General features: G+C 39.7%; 1 protein-coding gene across 1 annotated transcript; it reads right to left on the reverse strand.

Moving 5' to 3' along the window:
* Positions 1–15509: 15509 nt before the first annotated feature.
* LOC308079707 (uncharacterized protein) lies at positions 15510–20453 on the reverse strand. Its single transcript, XM_080421269.1, has 8 exons — positions 20359–20453; positions 19400–19940; positions 19095–19281; positions 18609–18869; positions 18252–18423; positions 17993–18144; positions 16933–17112; positions 15510–16009 (listed from the first exon to the last, which is right to left on the reverse strand). Exons 1-7 carry the CDS (start codon positions 20424–20426, stop codon positions 16952–16954), a joined length of 1542 nt encoding a protein of 513 aa, XP_080277395.1. The 5' UTR covers positions 20427–20453; the 3' UTR covers positions 15510–16009; positions 16933–16951.
* Between the last annotated feature and the right edge of the window lie 234 nt (positions 20454–20687).

Consider the following 20687-nt stretch of genomic DNA (forward strand, 5'->3'; position numbering starts at 1 on the left):
ATACTATATAGTATTACTATTCTATACACCATTGACTAGTATGATATCATACGGTACTAGTCACTAGCCACTGTCAGGATTCATCTACTCTGCTGTGGCCACTACGGCTCTTGCCGGCGTACAGTATATGATGATGACCATAATACTCCAATCTTTGGACATGGAAAGTTGATCTTTTCAGGCTCCAAAGTAAGGGTGACCAGAGTTTCTTTGAGATACCTGCACTCCTTTTCCCATAGTCAGGGAAGGCTGATGTTGGTCAAATGGTAACCAGGTCCCTTGAGAACTTCCTCCCACCCAAGCTGCACTGATTCAGCATGTCCGAACCTGGGAACCTTACTGGACCCAACTCGCAGATGCCAGTAAAGCTTGCGCCATCCTCCTCCACTGTGGCTGCAAAAGTCATGTAGTGGACACAGCAAATGCTGCAAAACTGGAGTCTGCTGCATCTCGATATATAGATGTTGTGTGATTAGGACATTAAAAACAATCATCACCGAGGAATCAAAAGGACTGAGCACATGCAACTGTGTGTGTGTGTGTGTGTGTGTGTGTGTGTGTGTGTGTGTGTGTGTGTGTGTGTGTGTGTGTGTGTGTGTGCGCGTGTGCGTGTGTGGTGCAGTATGTATCAGTTATCGCAGAGCTGTTCTGTTGTTGTAGTAACACCAAGACACATTCCTAGCAACGATTTGTTGTTTAGCAATTCACTTTTCAGATTCTAATTTGAACATATTGTTCAAATTCCATACACCTTTGACTATTATGATAGTATTCACTTTATGCTGAGCATTGATGTTATGGTTTGCTGACCAGCTGCTGCTGGAAGTGCCAACTGCACCCACTAAAGTTACCAGGGGTGACCGGGCCTTTACGCATCAAAGCAGCCCAGTCATCTTTACTAAAGACTAATTTTTTGTCCTTGGCATTCAGTAACAACTAAAGCAGCCTTACCTTCCTCTATTGGCGCTAATGTTTGTTTGTCTGTGCTTACTCATTGTTTACTATTGTCGGCTTACATTGCATTGTTTGCTTCCTGTTTTGTTTTTGTTTTTTTGCTTTGTTTTGCTTTTTTACCTGTACAGCACTTTGGTTGACCTGGTCATGTTAAATGTGCTATATAAATAAACCTTGATTTGATTTGATTTGATTTTTAAAAGGGCGTGGTCATTTTCGGGTATTTCGTCCCGGATAGAGAATTAGTCACAGTTCCTAAGTTGTTCCCTGGGGTCATATTAGCCAAGAACAGTTGAGATATTCTCTCCTAAATGAAGTGCACACATATCTTAGCCAGGTCCTAGAAAGTGAATGACCCCTGCTGGTGGAGCTTCCACACCACAAGTATATAGTTGTAAGGAGTTTACGGTTTTATGTCCCAGAAAGGTTTTAGTAGTCTTGCAACATACTTTTGTGAGATGTAGCTTTGATCTAAAAAAAATGACAGAAAATGCATTAAAAAACACATCATACAGTCATTACATGTGGTGTTAATGACTGTCTGTAGATCCTATTGATTACATGTTAGACTACAACTTTTACTTTGAAGGACAAAGACCATGTGCTTTGACCCATGGTCACATGGCTTCTTTGTTTTGATGAAAAAGGTAGACTAAAAGATGACTGACATTTTGAATAATAACCATTCCAGGCTTTTGGATTCCAGATGAATTAAGAAAAACAAAGACAAATAAAGAGCTTTTTCCTTTGTCAGTCCCCAAATCAAAAAATGCCAAAATACTAATCAGAATATCAGAAAAATTGAGCATTTTCCTGATTTTTTTGGTGGGCTAGAAAATTGGATAAATGAAGCCATTATTTGATTTTTATTCTGGGATGAAAATATGGAAAAAAATAACCATTTTGAGCTTTTCTCAGTGTCAGTCCCAAATCAAAAGACGCCAAAATACTAAGCACAATATCAGAAAAATTGAGCATTTTCCTGATTTTTTGGTAGGCTAGAAAATTGGAAAAATGAAGCCATTATTACATTTTTGGTCTGGGATGAAAAAAATGGCAAAAAAGTTTTTTAATAGCTTTTTTCAGTGTTAGTCCCGAATCAAAACATGCCAAAATACTAATCAGAATATCAAAAATTGGAGCATTTTCCTGATTTTTTGGTGGGCTAGAAAATTGGAAAAATAAAGCCATTATTTTATTTTTGGTCTGGGATGAAAAAACGCCAAAAACCTTTTTTAAGAGCTTTTTTTCAGTGTCAGTCCCAAATCAAAAAAAGCCAAAATACTAATGAGAATATCATAAAAATGGGCCATTTTCCAGATTTTAAGGGAAAAAAGAAAAGTTTAAAAATGAAGCAATGTTTTATTTAGGATCTGAAACAAAAATCAGTAAAATATACTTTTCAGACGCTTATTCCAATTGAAAAACAAATAATAAAATATAGCTGCAAGCAGCGATAAGCGGGGCCAGGGAAGAGAGAGAGAGAGAGAGAGAGAGAGAGAGAGAGAGAGAGAGAGAGAGAGAGAGAGAGAGAGAGAGAGAGAGAGAGAGAGAGAGACTAATGAGGAGTGAGGGCAGGTGTGATTATGGATTGAGAGGAAATGACAGCAGGTGAGGTGGGTAGATCCAATCCATGAGAATAGGCCAGGTGGACTGTTGCTGTTGCTCACTTTCTAAAAGAACATAATTATGAGAGAGAGAGAGAGAGAGAGAGAGACGGAATAGATTGAGGAGAGAGAGAGAGACGGAATTGATTGAAGAGAGAGAGACGGAATAGATTGAAGAGAGAGAGAGATAAACGGAATAGATTGAAGAGAAAGAGAGAGAGAGAGAAACTGAATAGATTGAAGAGAAAGAGAGAGAGAGAAACGGAATAGATTGAAGAGAAAGAGAGAGAGAGAGAAACGGAATAGATTGAAGAGAAAGAGAGAGAGAGAGAGAGAGAGAATCGGAATAGATTGAAGAGAGAGAGAGAGAGAGAGAGAGAGAGAGAGAGAGAGAGAGAGAGAGAGAGAGAGAGAGAGAGAGAAAAAAGGAATAGATTGAAGAGAAAGAGAGAGAGAGAGAAACTGAATAGATTGAAGAGAAAGAGAGAGAGAGACTTGGAAAAGGAATAGATTGAAGAGAGAGAGAGACATGGAAACGGAATAGATTGAAGAGAGAGAGAGCGAGAGAGACATGGAAACGGAATAGATTGAAGAGAGAGAGAGCGAGAGAGACATGGAAACTGAATAGATTGAAGAGAGAGAGAGAGACTTGGAAACATAATAGACTGAAGAGAGAGAGATTTGGAAGCAGAACAGATTGAATGGACATCTCAACCTATTGCCATTAACAGGAATCGAACCCTCAACCTTCGGATTGACAGGCTGCAACACTACCTATAGTGCTAGAGCTTTGTACAGATTGAGGTTGTCTGTTGAAGATAAAAGTGAACCAGTGAAAGCAGCCGACCTACAAGCTCAGAAATACGTTGCTATCTGAAAAGTTGTGAGATCGGAGAGAGAGAGAGAGAGACATGGAAACGGAATAGATTGAAGAGATAAGGATAATTCCTTTAACAGGTCTGTTCATGAAAGTCCTTGCGGTCTTGTTTCCGATGAGGGCCTGTGAGCAATTAGGAGTTAAGAGTCTTGCTCAGGGACAAATTTCATTTGCTGGCCTGGCCTGGAATCGTACCTGGGGCAACTAGGGCCTCTGGCTCCCTAGGCTGGCTCACTAACCACTCAGCTATGGCCGCCCCTCAAAAGAGAGAGAGAGAGAGAGAGAGAGAGAGAGAGAGAGAGAGAGAGAGACATGGAAACGGAATAGATTGAAGAGGGAGACATGGAAACGGAATAGATTGAAGAGAGAGAGAGAGAGAGAGAGAGAGAGAGAGAGAGACATGGAAACAAAATAGATTGAAGAGAGAGAGAGACATGGAAACATAATAGATTGAAGAGAGAGAGATGGAAGCAGAATGGATTGATTGGACATCTCAACCTATTGCCATTAACAGGAATCGAACCCTCAACCTTCGGATTGACAGGCTGCAACACTACCTATAGTGCTATAGCTTTGTCCAGGCTAAGGTTGTCTGTTGAAGATAAAAGTGAACCAGTGAAAGCAGTCGATCTACAAGCTCAGAAACACGTTGCTATCTGAAAGGTTTTGAGATTGTAGATCGGCTATTTTCAGAATGAAGTATGTCATACATTGCAAAAACATACCTTCTCAGATAAGCATTTCATGTTATCTTTATCAATTGCATATGTATTCATTAATACAGTCTTGTTGTTTGCAATGCACTTTAAATGAAGTCTCCACCAAGTGAGGCTTGAACCAGCAACCTTGATGTTGTGAAACATTCACTTAAGCGGGAAGCCATTGGACCAACAGACCTGATACAGTGAAAACGGAGGTCAGACAGATGATACCATTTCACGCAAATAACTGAAAAATCCTGGGTTTAAGTGTTTTTCAAACTGCTCAAAATTGCGGACAATCTAAGGGCGGAGAGAGAGACATGGAAACGGAATAGATTGAAGAGAGAGAGACATGGAAACAATAGATTGAAGAGAGAGAAAGATGGAAGCAGAATGGATTGATTGGACGTGTCAACCTATTGCCATTAACAGGAATCGAACCCTCAACCTTTGGATTGACAGGCTGCAACACTACCTATAGTGCTATAGCTTTGACCAGGCTGAGGTTGTCTGTTGAAGATAAAACTGAACCAGTGAAAGCAGCCGATCTACAAGCTCAGAAACACGTTGCTATCTGAAAAGTTTTGAGATTGTAGATCGGCTATTTTCAGAATGAAGTATGTCATACATTGCAAAAACAGACCTTCTCAGATAAGCATTTAATGTTATCTTTATCAATTGCATATGTATTCATTAATACAGTCTTGTAGTTTGCAATGCACTTTAAATGAAGTCTCCACCAAGTGAGGCTTGAACCGGCAACCTTGATGTTGTGAAACATTCACTTAAGCGGGAAGCCATTGGACCAACAGACCTGTTACAGTGAAAACGGAGGTCAGACAGATGATACCATTTCACGCAAATAACTGAAAAATCCTGGGTTTAAGTGTTTTTCAAACTGCTCAAAATTGCGGACAATCTAAGGGCGGAGAGAGATTGTAGATCGGCTATTTTCAGAATGAAGTATGTCATACATTGCAAAAACATACCCTCTCAAATAAGTATTTCAGGTTATGTTTAACAATTGCACATGTATTAATTGACACAATCATGTTGTGTGCAATGCAACTTTAATGAAGTCCGCATCAAGTGAGGCTTAAACTGGCAACCTTCAGGTTGTGAGGCACACGTTTAAGGGAGAAGCCATTGGACCAACAGACAAGAACTTGTGAAAAAGGAGATCACACAGATGATACAGTTTCACGCAAATAGCTGGAAAATCCTGGGTTTAAGTGTTTTTCAAACTGCTCAAAATTGCGGACAATCTAAGGGCGGAGCTTACTGGTCAACGTGATACATGTGTTCCTCATGAGTCAAGGCACATGTATAAGCAGGTTTAATGGCTGTCGGCCAAACGAGGCATGACTTTTGCCTGTTTAAAGTTTGCACTTTAAAAAAATCGCTATAGCGCCCCCCTTTGACCAATTGGAGTAAGATTGGTTTCAGTAATATTTGGAATGACCCTCAACATTAACGCAAAGTTTCAAAGAAATGTGAGTCTGCATGTATGTGTTAGGGGCAGATGAATAATTGTCATAAAACTGCAATATTCATTGGCTCATTAAAGCTTCATTTTTTCACTTATGGAAAAATCTCGCTGCTTGTTTGTCGGCATAGGTCCAAAGTTCATGTGTAAAACGTTTCGTGCAGATTACTCAAAAATCCCAGGAGGAGATAGGTTTTAACTGTTTTTCATATAATTCAAAATGGTGGGAGATCTAAAGGTCAGAGGTCAAAAGTCAGAGGGTTAAAGTTGTTCATCATGAGTAGACGCATGTGTGTATTGAAGTTTTATGGCTGTAGGTCAAACAGGGCATGAGTTGTACCTGTTCAAAGTTGGCATTTTCAATTGAGTGCTATAGCGCCACCTTTTGACGAAAGATTGTGAGATTTATTTCTTGATAGTTTTTCATGACCATCTACCATATGGCCGAGTTTCGTAAAAAGCGACAGCACGGTTCACCCAGAACTGCGAAAAGTGGCAGAAGAAACAGAATACAGGGAATAATAAAACAGGTCCAGAGCTGAGCTCTGGCCCCGTAATAAGATGCCCTGACTCCAAAAGGCCGGGGGATCTTAGTATAATCTGAGGTTTAATTTGGAAGTGATTATTTGAAAAATGGAGCAATATTTAATTTGGTTTCTGAAAGGAAAATCAGTAAAATAATTGTTTAAAAAGTGAATTGGAATTGAATTTCAAATTATACTAAGATCCCCCGACCTGGCTGCCTGCTCCAAACTCCATGAAAAACATGCTGCTTATATGATGCTTATATAATTAATCATTATGGAATTATGGATTTTATCCTTTAGAAATAGTCTGGCAATATAATATTTATTTCCCCATGTTTTCTTTCATACTTATCCAGACCTGGAAATTACTCAAATTCCATACTTGTGTAGGAACCCTGTCTTAGAGGTCAGTGAGCAATATATATATATATATATATTTTTTTCCCGGTTACTTAAATTTGAGAACAGATTTTTTTGGGGATGTGTGTGTTATTACTAACAAACACTAGCTGCTGTATTCTATTCCATATTATTTTTCTAGTCTGGTAATGTAAAGGAAATCTCCAGGATGTAGTCCAAATATTTGTTAACTTAAGTAATGTTGTCTTCACTATCCTGAGATTTAAATCCTGGAAATTACTATAAAGCATAAGTTTAGTGTTAAAAAAAATTGTTCACAGCCAATAACAGGATAAATGGTGCCAGCTGCCAGTCAAATTTATAATCAATGTGAAGGTTTTATTTTTTACTTTTAAAGCTCTATATGGTGTGCCAGTTCTTAACCGGAGAGCTAAAAAAAAACTCAGATTGTCACAACCAAATCTATTAAAACCACTTAAATCTATTAAAAAACAACATACCTTCTTTCTTCTCCCTTTTCCCATCTGTCCAGTCCTCTTGATTTTGGAAGATGGTTCATGTTTTGGACACACACCTGTGACAGACATTTTACTACTTAAATTCCAGTGGTCTATGTTTATTATGTTAATTACATAGATCATCAAATTAATAACTAGGGCCAAATAGTTCAAAACATTTGTGCCCTATCCAAGCAGATCAGGCCCCTATATGCCCCTCATATAACTTTAATACAACTGTACTGAAGATAGTCCATCTACAAGCTCAACATGTTGCATCACAATGCACTGTGGGCTTGTAGATCTGCTAGTCTTCACTACTTTTGTGTCACACTCTTGTATGATTAAGTAGTGCATTAATCTACGCCAAAATAATTTAAATAATCATAAAACATCAAAATATGGACGTTTCTGCCCCAACAGCAACATCCCAACAGACACAAAAGAAACATTAGTTGCCTTACAGTGTGTCTGTATTCACAGAGGAAAGATGATGGTCCCACTGAAAACGGTCTTTTTTGCGTTATCCTTTTAACCTTTTTTCACTGTACCATTACACCGATTTGCAAGTCAAACTTGCAAATCAAGTATTCAATAAAAACAAACAACAAGGTGACAATCAGAATTATGTACACTGTCACCCCTCTTCAAGGTCAGCGTGATGCAAGCATTTTCAGAAGCATGGATGTGTAGAAGCATGGATGAACACATCACCTGATGTATTCTGTTTGGTAACAGGAAGAGTGGGCACCGGAGAAGTCTGGGCACCTTAATGTTAAAATGGCTATTGTTTTTTTTCAAAATGTAAAAGAATACATGCATGCTCTGTAAAATGGTATGCTGTGAGGTATCGTATGAATGATTTCAAATGCTTGAACATGTGATGTTTCAGCCCTAACATTTAAGCAATTGATACACATTGCATGAAAACCTGTTGATATTTTATTTCAAACCATTTTCCAAAACGTACTTTAATTCATTTTGCCAGTCAAATTTAGAATACAATTTCTGGCTTGCTATGTCAACTTTTAAAGTGGCACCCAGTTACCTACTGTAACTGGGCCAGTTTATACCCCAAGGTTTTCAGATTACAAAGCCTTTTCCATCAAAGCAAGGAGAACCATCTTGAACAGTCTCTGCTAGAACGGTGGTTCTCAACCTGGGATGATTTTGGGGGGTCCCAGATGACAGTGACAATTTAAGGAATTAGATTTCCTTTATAATAACCTCTGAAATAAAATAAAAATAAGACCATTACTGCATCAAAACTAATTAAACAGTATAAACAATGGTTAATCATTGGCCAAATTGTCAATTACCTAAGAAAGAGGCCCACACTACCTCGCAAGCTTGAAGATTTTCACAATATTATCTGTTGAAATGAGTCAAACAAAGTGTAATGCCTCAACTCTTACAATTACTTGTCAGGGTGGGGTGGGCCAGTCCTCAAATATGATTTTGGTTGTGTCCCCAGTTGAAATATCATTATTTTGAGCAGCTTGAAAAAGTTGAGAACCTCTGTGTTAGAAGACCTCAGTTTGTCAAGCTCGATAACCACTTAAAATCTCCTAAAATCAACCCTTCTTCCTCTTTCGTCCTCCAACCGCGGGTTCAGTGGGTCTGGGGGATGGCAGGTGTTCCGGAGATATGCCTGTGACAGAAGTTGCACAATCTGAAAATTACGAGAGGCCTATATTATGTACATTTAGCAGAACACAATAACCATGCTATTTGAAAACATAACCCTGATTTTAAGGCCTTAATACTTACTCTTGTTCATTTCCTGCTGCGGTGAGGTGTGGGGATGCTGAGGATCCTCCTCAGGCGCAGTCTCCTCAGGCGCAGTCTCCTCAGGCGCATCCGCCTCAGGATCCTCAGGTGCATTCTCTTCAGGCGCATCCTCCGGCGCATCCTCAGGATCCTCCTCAGCATCCTCCGGGACATAATCATTGGGGTTGTTGAGGAATTTTTGGAGGTTGAGGGACGAGTGTGCAGTAGGAGAAGAGGAGAAGGGACATTAGCAGGAAGGGCTGCTTCTGCCTGCTGCCTCCTGTTAAAACCTGAAATGTTTTGTATGTATTTGTCAGTTTATTGGAATGATTATATTGCATTTATTTCTTCATTGAATGACATGCTGACATAGTGAACTGCTACAAGAGATGGTTACAGGGAGTATACAGGGAAGTACTGTCAAGCTTGACATTGTGGCAGCAGCCAGATATCAGTCTGCTTAAATAGACCATGTAGAGTGGCAATATGTGATAGGAGGTTGTACAGCATTGGACCAGCTTGATTTCCTTGCCTGCCTGAACTACCACAAGGTTCCATTTAGCATTATCACTCATGACAGCACCTTTTAAAAATATTCAATTTATAAGAACCAACTCTTCACTTTTAACAATGCGTTCATATGACTTCTAAATACATTCTACTAACAAGTTGGAGTACCTTTCTGCTTCTCTGATTGGCCTCCTTGGACGGGGGGATGCCCACTTGGAGCTGAGGGTCCAGGGAGCGGGGTAATGGTCTCCATGCCCGCTGGCACGGTAGGCTCTGGATTTGGAGGAGGGGAGAGAGGGGTGGAAGATCCTTGTGCCAGTATCCTGTTCGAATCTGAAACACAAGAGTATCAATGTACGATTACAGTATTTTGCAGATCTTTTATGCCGAGTGCAAGACTGGAATAAGCAGATTAAGCATGAACTCAGTCAAAAGACAAGGTAAATATAGTGCCTGAAAAAAACTAAGACACCAGATAAACAATTTACTGAGCATTGGTCTAAACAACATTCATTAACCCATTGAGACCTGTTGCTACCTATACGTTGTTATACCTTTCAATCCGGGAGCCACCTCTGTGTCTCATTAGCTGTTGCTATACATATAGTAACATCATTTTTTATTAGTTTTTTTAGTAAGAATTTGAACATTTTCAGAAAACTATGGTTAGGTTTTAGAAGGCGTTTTTAAAATCGGCCTCAGGTCTGAATGGGTTAATGTGGTCAAGAAAACAAATGTAACATACATGAGAACATAATACAAGGAATGACTAGGGGGTGAGGTGAAGTTTGAACGTGTGAGTTTACTCCACAATTTGGGAGAATGTGTGTAATGTTGTGCAGGGTGTTTTAGGGGTGCTTAATCAGCATTATTGTGTTAACTGGTGTAAGTGACCAGGAAAGGGAGTAGGGATGGATTATGTCCTGAAAGTATGGAGGTGCCATGCTTTTGGTTTCCTTATAGGCCAATACATTTTTTGCACTCGGGCGGGCAGCAACCACATGCCAATGAAGGAAGCAGAAAAGGGAGAGACCTGAACATTTGGGGTGACTGAAATTTTCAGCATTATTGAGAAGGCTTAGTGAGCATGCATGCAGTGCAGCGGAAATAGCCTCTACAAGCTCCCCACATAGATGAAGAAGGGGAACTGCCTTCCACTCCGACATCCCACCACTCCGACTAGTGGGTTCCGCGTGCGGTTAGGGTTAGGTATAGGGTTAGTAACCATCGGAAAGGCGACATGTCGGAAAGCCGACATGTAACCATGAAGAAGACATTGATAACATGTAAATCTGCTATTTTTGCCTGACTGGGACACATTTGACAATACATTTCAGCCCAAAAAGAGACAATTTCAAGTCAACAATGTAGAAAGCATACGCTCACAATTGTTGCCCTTTAGCTTGCATGATTTAGCTAAAACAGATCACTCAATGACAGCATACTCCAATATATCAATTCATGAAAACAGAATTTGCCTTACTTGCAACAATGTGCACATAGACTTTCTTCATTTTGTCTATGAAGACTTTAATGGGATCATCTGCTCCACCACAACACATGTGGGTGATGATGTCGGCATCAATATTAACCCCCTTCTTCTCCTTTGCAATGAAGAGGATCGGTTTGTAGCCCAGGTGTTGAAGCTTTTCAATCTACAAATACACAAAATAAACTAAATGTTAACACTTACACATTGACAGGCAGTGACAGTGTGATGAACAATACAAAGGAAACTTGTCATTGCACTTTACAGCTATCCCAAATAAGTTAAAAGTTAAAGTCCCAATATTTGTCACTTACATAGCTGTATGCTAAATTTGTTCTCCACATTTGACCCATCTTTTGGAGCGGTGATCCACAGCCGTGCTGCACTTGGGAATCATTTGTTGATCTAACCCCCCCATCCAACACTTGATGCTGAGTGCCAAGCAGGGAGGCATTGGGCCCCATTTTTACAGTAATTGTAGGACCTGTCCGGGAATCGAACCCTGACCTCCCAATTTCAGGACGGACACTCTACCACAAACGTTGGTCATCACTCCATAAAAGTAAAAAATAAGTTTGCATCAGGGTTACGAGGTGCAACCTCCTCTCTCCTTTTCATATGTATTGTGCAGCACCTCATCAATGCTGCTACTCCTGTGTTTGCTTATAACTGGACACTGACAAATGACCTATGAGTAAAATGAGTCCAACTCATAATAGTTACACAACACTGATTATAGTGCTGTCAAACAACTCTATGAAGCTTTCTATGAAATCAATGAACAAGTTTAATCTGCATTCTGCAACATAATGCAGACTGTAGTAGGGGTCCCTACTTCATCTGTCCCCTAGCTAAGGGGTCCCTGGCCTGAAAAACATTGAAGACCCCTGTATAGAATGTTATTTTAAAGTCTAAACTTCTGTACCTGTACACAAAATGTTTTAACGATAAACACTTTGTAACCTTATATTGGTATTTTCAACAAGTTCATCAATACAGACTATCAACTCTAAATTAAAGTGGAAGTAACATAATGGACACTACTTTGTCCCAATTTAATTGTGACAAAGTTGTGAAAATATTTGCCAATGCAACTATAGACTGAAAGGGTCTGTGTTGAGAGTTTTCAGAAGAAAGATGCCCCCAGTGGCCAAAATTCCGAAAATCCCTCCCACCACCTCGGAAAGGGCCGACCGAAAACAACGCGTCAGAGATAAGACTCAAATACGTCACCCATCTGGAATGCATTGGAAATGGCTGTTTTAATTACTCTATTTTACACTCTTTATAATAAAGTAAATAAAAAACTTTTTTAATTCACATAATCAACTACATGTCTGCTATACACTCTCAATTTTTTTTTAATAATCCGCCGGCCGTTTTTGCAGTATTCATATAGAAACAGAGCTAGCGTAGATATTTTGTCTTGGGGGCGTGTCTTGAATCAACCAGGCTGTTCCAGCGGGCCACAGCGGATCAGCATGCCCCAAGATGAGCGCTCATCTGTGGGTATAACCAGAGAGGTGACTCGGGGTCTGGTTCTGGAAGTTTTTTTTTGTTTTTACCTTTGGATTTTTGTGGTCTGTCTGGCTGTAGCAAACAATGACACTACATTAGATTAATAGTGGACAGGTAGACTAGTTATTTATTTTAAATGGAATTAAGAGTTAGTGATAGAAATACCTTTATGCTCTGGTCTGCCCGCTGGACGAGGGGCGACGACGCGACGTGAACGGCTTTGTTATGTAAAGTAACTAAGTACATTTACTCAAGTAGCCTACTGCACTTCACTGTAGTATTTCCAATTTGCATTACTTTTACTTCTCAACTACATCTCAGAGGCAAATACTACTTTTACTCCACCACAACTATTGGACAACTAGTCACTAGTTACTTTGTAGATTTAAATTATTATTACTAAACACACAATAACCACTTCAGCCCTATATACATTTCGGCAATACATTTGAAAATAGCCGATCTACAAGCTCACAATGCAGATCTACAATTGTGAGCTTAATTGTAGATCGGCTATTTTTTCGAAAATGTATTTGAAAACATATGAAACGGCCCACGGGACATTCTGCGTAAGGAGTACTTTTACTTCTGGTACACAGTATTTCTACATTAATGATACTTTTACTTAAGTGAAATATTTGAGTACTTTTTCAACCACTGGACAATAGCTCTCCACTAGGAATTAAATAATTCCGAGCAGAGAAATAAACACTGTTTAGGTTACATGGATGATAAATACAAATGTTAAACAAGTATTCTTGTTTACACTATGCCTCAAAGCATTTAATTATTATATTACTTTTAACATGCACAAAAGTGGTTCTTCCTGGTTATTTTTAATGTAAAATTTCCAACCAGAGACCAACATATATAATATACATACAATCATTCATTGTAGTGTTATGTTGATTTTCCTGTTAATGTGAATATCAATTGGTTTACAGCCTAACACTCTCAACCATAGTATGACTGAGCTGCCATTCTGAATATTTGTAGAATATTATTTTGGTCCATAGAAAATTTGCTGGGTCTCCACTCTCCACATTTACATTGCATCAGTCCAGAGAAAAAAAAAACGCTGGACACAACTAGAATTACAATACAATTATGCCTATTTTTTTCCACTGGAATTAAATCTCAATCCTTCACAAACAGAATGACATGTCTCTTGCTCAGTGCAAACATAAACGCACATTTGACCTGCTGATGACATCTACGCAGCTGATTGTTGTCAAACATAATTGACACATTTTTTAAACCTTTTTTTTTTCCTATATTGATTTATATTATTTACGCATAATAGTGGGCTAGGTAGGCTACAGCTACAATCATAAACGTTTTGTATATGATTTCTACTATGTAGGCCTATAGTCATTCCAGACTTGGGTTAATTACACAAAGTTGGATAAATCACTACAGGTGGACAAAACTATAAAAGCTAAACCCTTCAAATATGTCACATTGAGATTTGACGAAATGTCATGGAAACTAAAAATCAATTGGCTATCAGGATGTTTGGAAAATGTAAGATCAACAAGCTCACTTTACTTATGAGCTTGTAGATTGGATACTTTAGGTCTGTACTGTGCGTCACAACTGCGCGACTTTACCTGTGTATACCCATGCGTATCCCACCTATAATTGAAAATGTCTGACAGCGAGAGCAACCGTAGTTTCCAGTTCTCCCCATCTCCCGATTTTGAGGATGAAGAGGAACTGTTGCAGAATGAAGATGAGGAATTGGTGGACTCAGTGGACAATGGTGATGAAGACGAAGATGAAGATGAAGAGGAACTAGCGGAGAATGATGATGAAGATGATGAACTAGTGGAGAATGATGATGAAGACGAAGATGAAGAAGATGATGATGACGAGGATTTTGTGGAGAATGAAGATGAAGAGGATGTAGAAGATGAAGAGGTGGAGATTGCAGCAGCTCTTCAACCTTTCAGGTTTGAACCTGATTCACAAGGACCTGGCCCTGGAGCAGCAGCACCCCTTCCAAACCGTGGGCAGCCAGTGCGAGTGGGGAACACTAACTGGTACAGTGCTGTAAAGTAACTAAGTACATTCACTCAAGTACTGTACTTGAGTATAATTGTGAGGCATTTTTACTTCACATGAGTATTTTCAATTTGCAATACTTTTACTTCTACTCCACTATATTTCAGAGGCAAATATTATACGTTTACTCCACTACATTCAAAACTCCAATTATTTGAAAACTTTAGTTACTAGGTACTTTGTAGATTTGGATTATTATTACAAAACATACATTACTACCCACATCAGTCCTATATATACCTTTCGGCCATTTGAAAATAGCCGATCTACAAGCTTGTAGATCGGCTTTTTTCAAAAGATTTTGTATACATTTGAAAACTTGTAAATAATAAAACAACGCCTGCATAATTTCAAGATCATAAATATATTTGTTTAGCATTATTAATGTTTTAATATAAACATTTAAAGAAATAATGGTATAAATATATTTATGTTGTAGGTGCACCTGTGGAAATTGTGTGGTGATGCCCACCCATGCTGAGTGTGTCTGCTGCCGTGGCTATGGGGAGACACTCGGCACCATCAATGAGTGCCCCCCAATAGTGTGCATTACTGCACACCCAGGCTTCTCAACAGTCTGCCTGGATGTGCATGTGCTGAGAACAGCCTACCATCAATACAGGCAGGACAATAGAGCCGATGCAGACCGACTGGTTACCCAGCATGAGTGAGTTTCAATCATCAATGAGTTATTTCAACAAAAAAAAACTCCACGTAAACCAAGAAATACTGGTACCTGGTGGCAGTATTTGGTGGCTACAAATACCCACAGACCTGTTTTATTAGCTCATATTATGTACATTACAACTATTCCACCATACATTATTTTTGTACTGGTTTCACTAGGCAGGGTTTCTCATAGTTGGTGCCATGGTGCAAGTACAGGTAGAACACATTGATAATATTTGTAATTCATCAATATCAGTTCAATTTCCCTACTTACACCCTCTATACCTTTTTCCATCTACACTAAGTCGCTGATCTTCAAGCTCACAATGCGTAGCAACACAACACGGTTTGAGGTTGTAGATCTGCTATTTTTGGGGGGGAATGTTCCCCCCCAGAATAGGAATGCTGGGGTTCAAATTGTTATTACATGTCAAGTACAAAGTTATTTTCAATCTGTTCTTATGGAAAAGGATATTCTGTGTCACATACTGTGTCTTAGGGGGAAAAATGTACATGTTTACATACCATATTTTGACATACATTTAATGTTCTATAAAGTAACAATGTAATTCAGGGGTGCCGTGGATGAAAAAGTTGTTTACAGGGGTCAAACCGGACCCAAAAGATCATTAGAACCACTGCACCAAGGAACACATTCTATACTACACGTGTACAGTGCTGTGGAAAAGTAGTTGCAACCAACACATTACTGTTTTCTTTGGCAGTCGCACTGAATAACACTAACAACAATAACATTACTGTAAGTCCAAAAGAAAAAAATCACAACAACAAAATAGGCATCAACTCTGTTTTACTTTTTCTTCCACAGAAAGTTCCGTTACACAGCTTACAGACAGTTTGTTTTTTGGAACTGGGGACATCTTGGCAGGTACAACAGAGTCCCGATTCCTTCGTGTTCGGTCCAAGCTGTCAGATCCAGATTCCCAAATGAAGCGGGGATTCCGTACACTGGATTCAAACTGCCATGATAAAACAAAAAGTTTCAAATTTAAAGAAAAATAAATAACTCCTCTCCACGTTTCTACCACTAATGGCTTCAGGTGCTTTCATTTGTACATGACTTCTTTGTGCCCCTTCATATTTTGCTTGTTTATACAATTGTATATGAACCCCTCTATATTGTATAAATTGTGTTTCAGATTCAACATTTTTTGTTTACGTGGTCTGCTCTTTTTTCCCTCTACACCTATGCCTCTTTGCCAAAAATAGCCGATCTACAAGCTCACAATGCTTGTAGATCTGCTATTTTTGGCCAAAGTTCTCCTCAGAAAAGGGATGCTAGGGTTCAAGTGGTTATAAGGTAAAATAAAATATCCTATCACACAAAGATTTGGCGGACCCCCTGTAGTAACTCTGAGGACCCCCTAGGGGTCCCGGACCCCCTGTTGAAGACCCCTGATCTAGATTTTGTGTACAAGAGTAAATCATTCAATTAGCATCATGAATTTTCAATTCTTGCCTTTTGGCAAAATGCTACCTGCCACGTTTTTATTAACCCATTTACACACACACAGTCACGGTAAAGACTATGAAAGTCAACAACCTCAACGTGATCATCTTGCTCAACGACCCATTGAAAAAAATTCTAAACATACAACATGCTCATGAAAAAATGTATTTGGTGGGGGGTTTGATTGTGTAACAACAGAGTGAGCAAACATAAATTTTTTTATGACTCCCAGGTCAGGACTCACATCTCGTCTGTCTGTCTGTCTGTCTGTTTGAAACAAAAATAAAGTGACTCCAAAGCGCCACCTCGTGGTAGTATTTGGAACTAGATTTACTGCACGAGTGAGTGAGGCAAATGAGGAGTGTGATGTCAACATGAGAAACGACAAAGTCAATAGGCACCGACTGTATTGTTGATATTGTAGAAACTTACCATAGGTGGGTCCTGCCGATTAATCCTTCTTGTAGCGACTCACATATGTCGCAACTGCAAGGCTCAATTCTGGGCGTTTTGAATTGTGGCATAACGGTGGTGGGGCAATAGGCATCGGCTGGCAGTCACTGGCTCCAGACACTTTGGAAGATACCATCTCCATGACCTTTGTGGTATATTCTGTAACAAAAAAAGAAGATACAATTAATGATGCAGTAATACAGTATACTGCATCAATAAGTCATCATGCATTTCAAGAGTGTGCGTTCCCTTCTTTTGAAGGCTACTTTTTGTATTATTTTGTAATTTTGTCTTGCATTGACCCGCACCTCCCGTTGAGGTCTAGAGACGTGCAGAATTGTTATTTTATGTGTGTGGATATATATATATATATATATATATATATATATATATATATATACTGTTTATATATTGGACAGTGTTCTGCCCTATGAGCAATGGAGAGAGGTGAAGAAACAAGTGCAAGCAGGTTGGAACGGGTGGAGAAAATTGTCAGGTATGATGTGTGATAGGAAAGTATCAACAAGAATGAAAGGGAAGGTGAACAAGACGGTGGTGGGACCAGCTATGTTGTATGGTTTAGAAACGGTCGCACTGAGGGAAAGACAGGAAGCAGAGCTGGAGGTAGCAGAGACTAAAATGTTGAGGTTCTCTCTGGGAGTAACAAGGATGGATAGGCTCAGGACCTAGTACATTGGAGGGACAGCCCATGTTAGATCATTTGGAGATAAAGCCAAAGAGGCCGGACTGAGATGGTCTGGACATGTACAGAGGAGGGATAGTGAGTATATCGGTAGAAGGATGCTGAGGTTGGAACTGCCAGGCAGGAGGCCTATAGGAAGACCAAAGAGGAGATTTATGGATGTAGCGAAAGAGGACATGAAGTTAGTTGGTGTGAAAGAAGAGGAGGCAGAGGACAGGGTGAGATGGAGGCAGATGATTCGCTGTGGCGACCCCTGAAAGGAAAAGAAGAGGAAAGAAGAATATATCAAATATATTAGTTGTACCAAGGCTGCACAATACTAGTGTAGACACTCACCGAAAGTGGGTTGGGTTTTCACTGGGCGGAGCGAATAACCTCCCTTCTTTGCCTTTGGGAAGACGACTGACCACCGTACCATACCATCTCTTTTACGCACTGCCTGCATGCGTCCACTGTTTTCATTGTAATGCATGACTGCAAGGTATGTTCTAGAAGACGTACAGAACAGAACGTACAAAACAGAGCATGTCCCTGAATAGTAATGCAACCCATATAATCAAAAGATACAATAACATTTGTGAAATGTAATGCCTACCTGGCATGCATTCCTGTGTAGGAGAAGCACGTGTGCTTCGGTAGGAAGTGCAGGATCAGTGCGTGGTAGGCCTCCAGACTAGATGTTTGGTGGTCAGTGGAGAGCTTTGAAATATCCTTGGAGATCAAAGTCCCATGGAGAATCTTCTCCAGACCAACTGAGCTAGCAGAGTCTGTGGGAGCAGGGTTCAAACACAAAAAGTATAAACCCCATCAGATTGAATTCCAGGCATGCATTAACCCATTTAGACCAGAGGCTGTTACATTAGTTTAAAACATTTTTTGAATAAAATACATTTAAAAAATACTGTTGCTATAGCCTATAGACATCTAAAGACAAAATGAAATGGTCACTTACTTGGTGCCAGCCATTCTTTTGTTCTTTCGTGCTCTTCTAATGGATCATGGGGACATGAAGGCATTAGTGGATTTGGGAGGTCTGTGTGTTGGTTTTGCAAATGGTAGAGCACAACCTGCCATTTTGCGAGAATCATGTCCCTGTCGACTTCCGTGCTCGATCCAGCAGACCAGTAGAGATGGTTTATGATGGATTTTTGCCACAGCCCTACAGCTCTGCTCTCTCGCTTAGTGGCCAGCAAGACAATCTTCTTGCTGATGCCTAGTCAAAGTATACATATTTGTATTAGTCTACAATCAAAATAATTCAGCAAAATGTTCTGACATTATACAGTTTGTTACTAAATTAAAATAATCAGAAGAAAGATTGTCTAGGGATATCATTATCAAGTAGTTTAGTCAGATTAGAATGTTTAGGTGCATTTCTTCAATAATTCCAAACTTACAAACAATAACTTAATTACTGTTAATGCACACTAGGTCATACCTTTTGCAATATGCCAAATGTCAAACCGATGTTTGACTCCTAGCCAGATTTCTCGGATCCATTTTGCTACTTGCCGATTTCTGTCCGTGATAAGTGTTCCCACTACCAGTTCAGCACCACCCAGGAAGGTCTTGATCCGCTTCAGCCCCTCAAGCTCACACCAGGACGAGCTCTTCACCTCATTACTCTAAAATAAAGAAAAATAAATAAAGACAAAAAAAAAAAACACTAATTGACCTAGAAAATGAATGTAAAACAGATAGTTGAGCAATTAAGAAATGGAAAAAAAGACATGCATCACATACCTGTACAATTTCAACGTGGAGAACTTTGTTGATCCTCTGCTCAATAATGCTGACCGTGCCATATTTAGCTGAGTGTCCTGGGCTGTCACTCCTCCCATCTGCTGTCAACACCAGTGGTTCACCCATATCCTTGAGCGACGCGATGATGCCACTTTGCTCGTCCTTCCAGACCTGTAGAATGGCAGGCTCAAGATGGGCTTTCTGATGCCTAAAAAAGGTGTTGCGGTGGATGGTCGCCATTCCCAATATGTTGAGCATGCGCAGGGCTTTGGTTGGCATGCTTCCCGAAGCCAGAATCGCAGCCGACAGCAGCAAATTCCCAGCAGCAACACTCCCAATCTTTGGCTGGCTGTCCCATTTCTTGACATGGCCACAGGACTTGCAGGTTTGTGTGACGTAGATGGCGGTTCCACATTCTCTGACTGTGCCAGGTGTTTCGGCAAGACACAGCACACAGTGTTGGAACAGGGTCATTAGCTGCGACCTAAACACAAGATATTTCCTGCCCTTCACAGGACCTGGGTCAGAGGTTTCTGGCTCTCTGGAAAAAGAATACATACATACAAGATTGAACTCCTTGCTCTGGGTTAAATGGTTAGCATGGTATTGTACTTGAACAGACATTTAGAACTTGAGAAGTATGAATTGAATGTCAACACAGCATACACATTATTTACCCTCAGTCCTAAGATAGTGCAATTTGAGTTATAGGCAATTGTGGTGCACATCTGTGAACGTCACTCACAATAATGTTGTTAATCATAATAAATATTATTGATACTATTATTAGTATTATTAACATTAGTAATAGTACTAGAAGCTGCAATAGTATTTGTAGTATTACTATAAAAAACGTCTTCACTGAAAACTTCCTAAACTAATGTATTATGCATACATTACAAAAAATAAATACAAACAGTCTACAGTGCATACAGGTGATGCTAAACATGGCCACTGACCCAGACAATGTCATCTCCCCATCCTCTTCATCTTCATCTTCTCCTGGGAGATAATCCTCATCATCCATGTCTTCAATGGCTTCCTCCTCTTCTTCTTCTTCTTCTTCCTCCTCCTCCTCCTCATACAACTCCATCGCTGTCTCTGGTTCATCCAACATAATTTCACACTGCACACCAATGGAAATCATCTTGGGAGAACTGGTTTGACAACCTAAAAGTACAGTAAAATTGGCAGCTATTATTATTGAGCCATGGCACAGTTGTTACAGTGTTGTACTTTGTATTAGATTGTATGAAGACTTACACACAATGACTAAGTACTACATGAT

The sequence above is a fragment of the Gymnoscopelus braueri genome, assembly GCF_963280865.1.
Source record: "Gymnoscopelus braueri genome assembly, chromosome: 23".
In the NCBI taxonomy this organism is placed as follows: Eukaryota; Metazoa; Chordata; class Actinopteri; order Myctophiformes; family Myctophidae; genus Gymnoscopelus; species Gymnoscopelus braueri.

Bases quoted from the DNA above. Each gene is read 5' to 3' on its own strand.
- LOC308079707 (XM_080421269.1), bottom strand. From the start codon at position 20,426: ATGGATGATGAGGATTATCTCCCAGGAGAAGATGAAGATGAAGAGGAT. The intron at 19,282-19,399 runs GTATGTGATGCA...TCTTTATTTTAG, and splicing joins TCCACGTTGAAATTGTACAG to AGTAATGAGGTGAAGAGCTC. The intron at 17,113-17,992 runs GTGAGTGTCTAC...TTTTTGTTACAG, and splicing joins GAAAACCCAACCCACTTTCG to AATATACCACAAAGGTCATG.